The sequence below is a fragment of the Triticum urartu genome, chromosome 5A (genome assembly GCF_056163025.1).
Source record: "Triticum urartu cultivar PI428250 chromosome 5A, HENAU_Tu73, whole genome shotgun sequence".
NCBI classification, from domain to species: Eukaryota; Viridiplantae; Streptophyta; class Magnoliopsida; order Poales; family Poaceae; genus Triticum; species Triticum urartu.
Window position 1 is genome coordinate 520,793,405 of NC_141877.1, and position 3,954 is coordinate 520,797,358.

The 3,954-nt window shown below is 51.4% G+C and overlaps 2 protein-coding genes across 2 annotated transcripts; one reads left to right on the plus strand and one right to left on the minus strand.

The window, feature by feature from the left end:
- LOC125556465 (defensin-like protein 2) lies at positions 1–675 on the minus strand. The gene is made up of 2 exons (XM_048719195.2): positions 507–675; positions 1–387 (listed from the first exon to the last, which is right to left on the minus strand). The coding sequence occupies exons 1-2, from the start codon at positions 565–567 to the stop codon at positions 215–217; spliced, it is 234 nt and encodes a 77-aa protein (XP_048575152.1). The 5' UTR covers positions 568–675; the 3' UTR covers positions 1–214.
- Positions 676–1,993: 1,318 nt separating this feature from the next.
- Positions 1,994–2,697, plus strand: LOC125556466 (defensin-like protein 1). Its single transcript, XM_048719196.2, has 2 exons — positions 1,994–2,182; positions 2,282–2,697. The coding sequence occupies exons 1-2, from the start codon at positions 2,119–2,121 to the stop codon at positions 2,461–2,463; spliced, it is 246 nt and encodes an 81-aa protein (XP_048575153.1). The 5' UTR covers positions 1,994–2,118; the 3' UTR covers positions 2,464–2,697.
- The last annotated feature ends 1,257 nt before the right edge of the window (positions 2,698–3,954 follow it).

Genomic DNA, 3,954 nt, shown 5'->3' on the forward strand with positions numbered 1-3,954 from the left:
GAACATGAACCGTACGTTTTTATTCTTATTATTATTCTCTCGCATGCATCGATCGAGATGCAGCAGCTGGCTAGTGGTGATACGGATATACATACGACATACGTACGTAGAAGGCGGCACACACACACATTCAAGTAGGTACACAGACGTATGATTCCATGGGCTAGCTAGCTGACGTACGGCGAGGGCCAGCTAGCCGTAGCACATATTATGATCAGCACTGCCTGATGCACTTGCACCGCCGGAAGGGTCCGTCGCAGTTGCCGCCGCCCCAGCCTTCCTGCAGGCAGACCTGCGCGCAGTTCTTATCGGACACGCACGGCCCTTTGAACCCCGCGCTGCGCTGCCGGCAGACCTTCGCCTCCGCCCCCGGCACCGCCGCCTCCTCTGCATCCATTCATGTTCGCCACACGTCAACATGCATGTATAATGACATAACATATGTGCGTACTATCCAACTGAATATCTGATGAAAATGTCCACGGAGCAAAATAATACACACTTACGTGCGATGAGAAGGAGAAGCAGGACCAAAGCCACCTGCGTCGCCACCTTCTTGGTCCACATGGTGAGCGGCCGGGCTGGGAGCGACCTAAACTCTCTGCTTGCGCTACGTACTGGCTTTGTTACTACCGATGGAGTTGTGTGCTGTGGGTGGCTATAACGCTCATCGGTGATAGCATTATATAACATGAGCTCGGAGCCGGTCGGGTCCGTTGTGCATGGACTCGAAGCAGCATGCATGCATCGTGGCGTGGGCGCGCGCAATGACTGGCCGCGTGGCGTGCCGCATGATGGATCGCGTTCACGTGGCGGGCTCGGTGCATGCGGCGCCCACGTATTTGCCCACGAGATGGTGGTCGCTTTTGGCTGCAGCGGTGCATGCATGCCAGATTGCCAGGGCACGGGAGAGCGCGCAGGGTAGTCGGCACGTAGGTAGGTACCCACGAGAGGACGGTGGTCGCTTTTGGCTGCAGCGGTGCGTGCATGTCAGATTGCCAGGGCACCAGAGAGCGCGCAGGGTAGTCGGCAAGTAGGTAGGTACCTACGAGACAGTGGTCGCTTTTGGCTGCAGCGGTGCATGCATACCAGATTACCAGGGCACGGGAGAGCGCGCAGGGTAGTCGGCACGTAGGTAGGTACCCACGAGAAGGTGGTCGCAGGGTAGTCGGCGTGTAGAGCCAGATTGCCCTGGCACGAGAGAGTGCGCAGGGTAGTCGGCGGGTAGAGCCAGATTGCGAGGGCACCAGAGAGCGCGCAGGGTAGTCGGCGGGTAGGTAGGGCCGCCGAGGTAGTAGATCGGCGAGCCATCTTGGGCTCGTGGCTCCTCTACAGGCGGCGTGGGCTTGAATGCAGGACAGCACGCGGCGAGCTTTGCCCTGCCGCCCGCCGGTGGGACCACGGATCAGTCGGCCGATGCGTCACAGTGGGGGTCTAGTGCAGGCAGTGGTGTAGACGATGGAAGATCGTCTCGGCCTCTTGGGCCAGTATCTCAATCAAATGGCTTGCATTTTCCATGTAGAAACGCATGTAATTTCGTTCACTGCTTACCTTATTATCAGATTTTGAAGAGAGATTGCTTTTGCCGGAGATTACTAGGGAACGGGAGGAATACGAATGCATCGCTCCTGCCAAGTTTTTGTCTGGCTTCAATGCGGGATAGGTGTTTGGGACTTGAACGGCGAGCGGCGCAGCCATGCGAGACCTCTTTTTTGCGACCAGGCTTGCACTTGAGAGTTTTGAGACCATTGATCCTCCTAGTCCAACGCCCCTTCGTCACCAGGGAAGTTTGGTTCGAATTCTTTCGAACCAGAGTCCAGAGTTGCGACTCCTCTCACCCACAGCAGCATCCAGACGCACGCTGAGTTGGAACAAGGAGCTGAACCACTCGGCCTTCCAGCCCGACGGGTGGCACGCTACATGCAGCCCGCCTGCCACGAATACACCTGCATGCATGCACGGCAGCCCGCTCCTCCGGCCCAAGCTCCCTATAAGTAGAGAGCTTCTCTTCCTGGCAACAACAAACACGGTCGCCTGGATCAGAAGCCATAGCTTGTTTCACCTAAAGAGAGAAAAAAAGGCTTTGCTCCATCAACCTACCTACCCCCACAGAAGCAAATGGAGTTCAAGCCCAAGGCGACCGTGTGCGCGGTGATGCTGGTGCTGCTCCTGCTTTCCTCCTGTGAGTAAGCCTGAGCGGCCGCTCGCCGACTTATTAATTTGCTGCTGCTTATGGTTATGGACTAACGCTTTGTGACCGGCCGGGACATTTTTTTTTCAGACAGCGGCGGCGGTGGCATCGGCGTGGCGGAGGCGCGCATTTGCACGGGGAAGAGCCAGCACCACTCGTTCCCGTGCGTCTCGGACAAGAGCTGCACCAAGACGTGCCTCAGCGAGCACGGCGCAAAATGGACGGCCGGCTACTGCAAAATCAGCCGCTGCACCTGCCAGAGGGAGTGCTAGGGCAGACGCTCCGCGCGCGAGCTCCCCCACCCCCGCCCCGTCCATGGCGCCGTCTGTCAAACGAAGCCACCTATGTATCTTAAGTCTTAACTACCATGTACCCACTCGCCGCCTCTGTCAGGAGATGTAATAAAACGTGGCGCGGCGACCCGCCGGCGCGTTACCGCTGTACGTAGCATGATGCATGCCACGCGTTGCTTTTGGTAACAAAATAAATTGATTTATCCGTGGATATATGCAAGTCGTAAGATCTCTTGCGTGCTCGGCAGCATCGAAAAATATCTCCACGTAATTTCTCAAAATGGTACTCGCCGAGGCCAAACGTTAACAGCCGGCATGAAGGCGGCCAGAGCTAGCGGGACCCTTGGAGGCTGGCCTCCTCCCCTGCTTTCATGTTATTTCAAGTCACTTGTTCCGCACTCACAGAATATAAAGTCAATTAATCACTCAACCAAAATAAAATATTCGATCCATCTTCAGGGTTAGAGCAACTTCAACGCGCCCTGTCTTTTTTTATTTGTTTGGATCTTATTTGGAACGACAGTGCCGACCTGTATTACACCGATTAGCCGCACTTTCTCAACAAATATGCCATTATTTTGCACTATTTCACAAGCAAACATATAAAAAAATCAACCAAATAAAACATAATTTCAAAATCAAATAAATTAAGCATAATTTTATAAACTAAATAAAAATTAAATTATCTCAAATACATGTAAAAACAAGATACATTTATTGGTTGTCAACATAAGCACACATATACTTAAAGCAAATTATTTTGCAGCTGCACGTGTGTTTTCCAATCATATACATATGTTTAAATCTAATTATTTTGCAGCTGCATGTGTGTTTTCCAATCATGCATTTCATGATAAAATTAGATGTACTGTTAAAATGTTGCCGCTCTTTCATGCTTAGACACAATATTCTCACCTTAAAACTGAAATCCTTGATCATAGATAAGTCCCGGACGCTTGCCTTAAATGATCATATTATGCATAATCACACAAGCAGTCATCACCATCCATAACTTCTTGGTGCTCCAAGTCTATTAGGATACCGAATGATTCTCCTATCGAGATTGCAAAACACTAAAGACACACTCGACGTCTTTCCTAGCACTTTCTTACTTTCTGGCAAAGCAAAAAATTTCTTCTTCTCTCCGACGAGATTGGGGATTGTCTTCGTAATAATGGTCCACTGAGGAAAGATATCGTGACCTAGATATTATTATTTGTCGTAGTTGTGGTCGTTCATGGTAACATTTATCGGCGGATTGTTGCCTTCGACAAGCCTTGCAAACATCGGCGAGCGTTGAAGCACGTTGATATTATTGTGTAATCCAGTCATGCCGAAGAAAGAGTGCCAGATTCATAGATTTTATGAGGCCACGGCCTCAAGTATGACAGTGCAAGCCCTAATATGACCTGTATACTTCTCTTGCCAAGCAGAAGGGCAATTTTTCCACTCCCAGTGCATGCAGTTCAT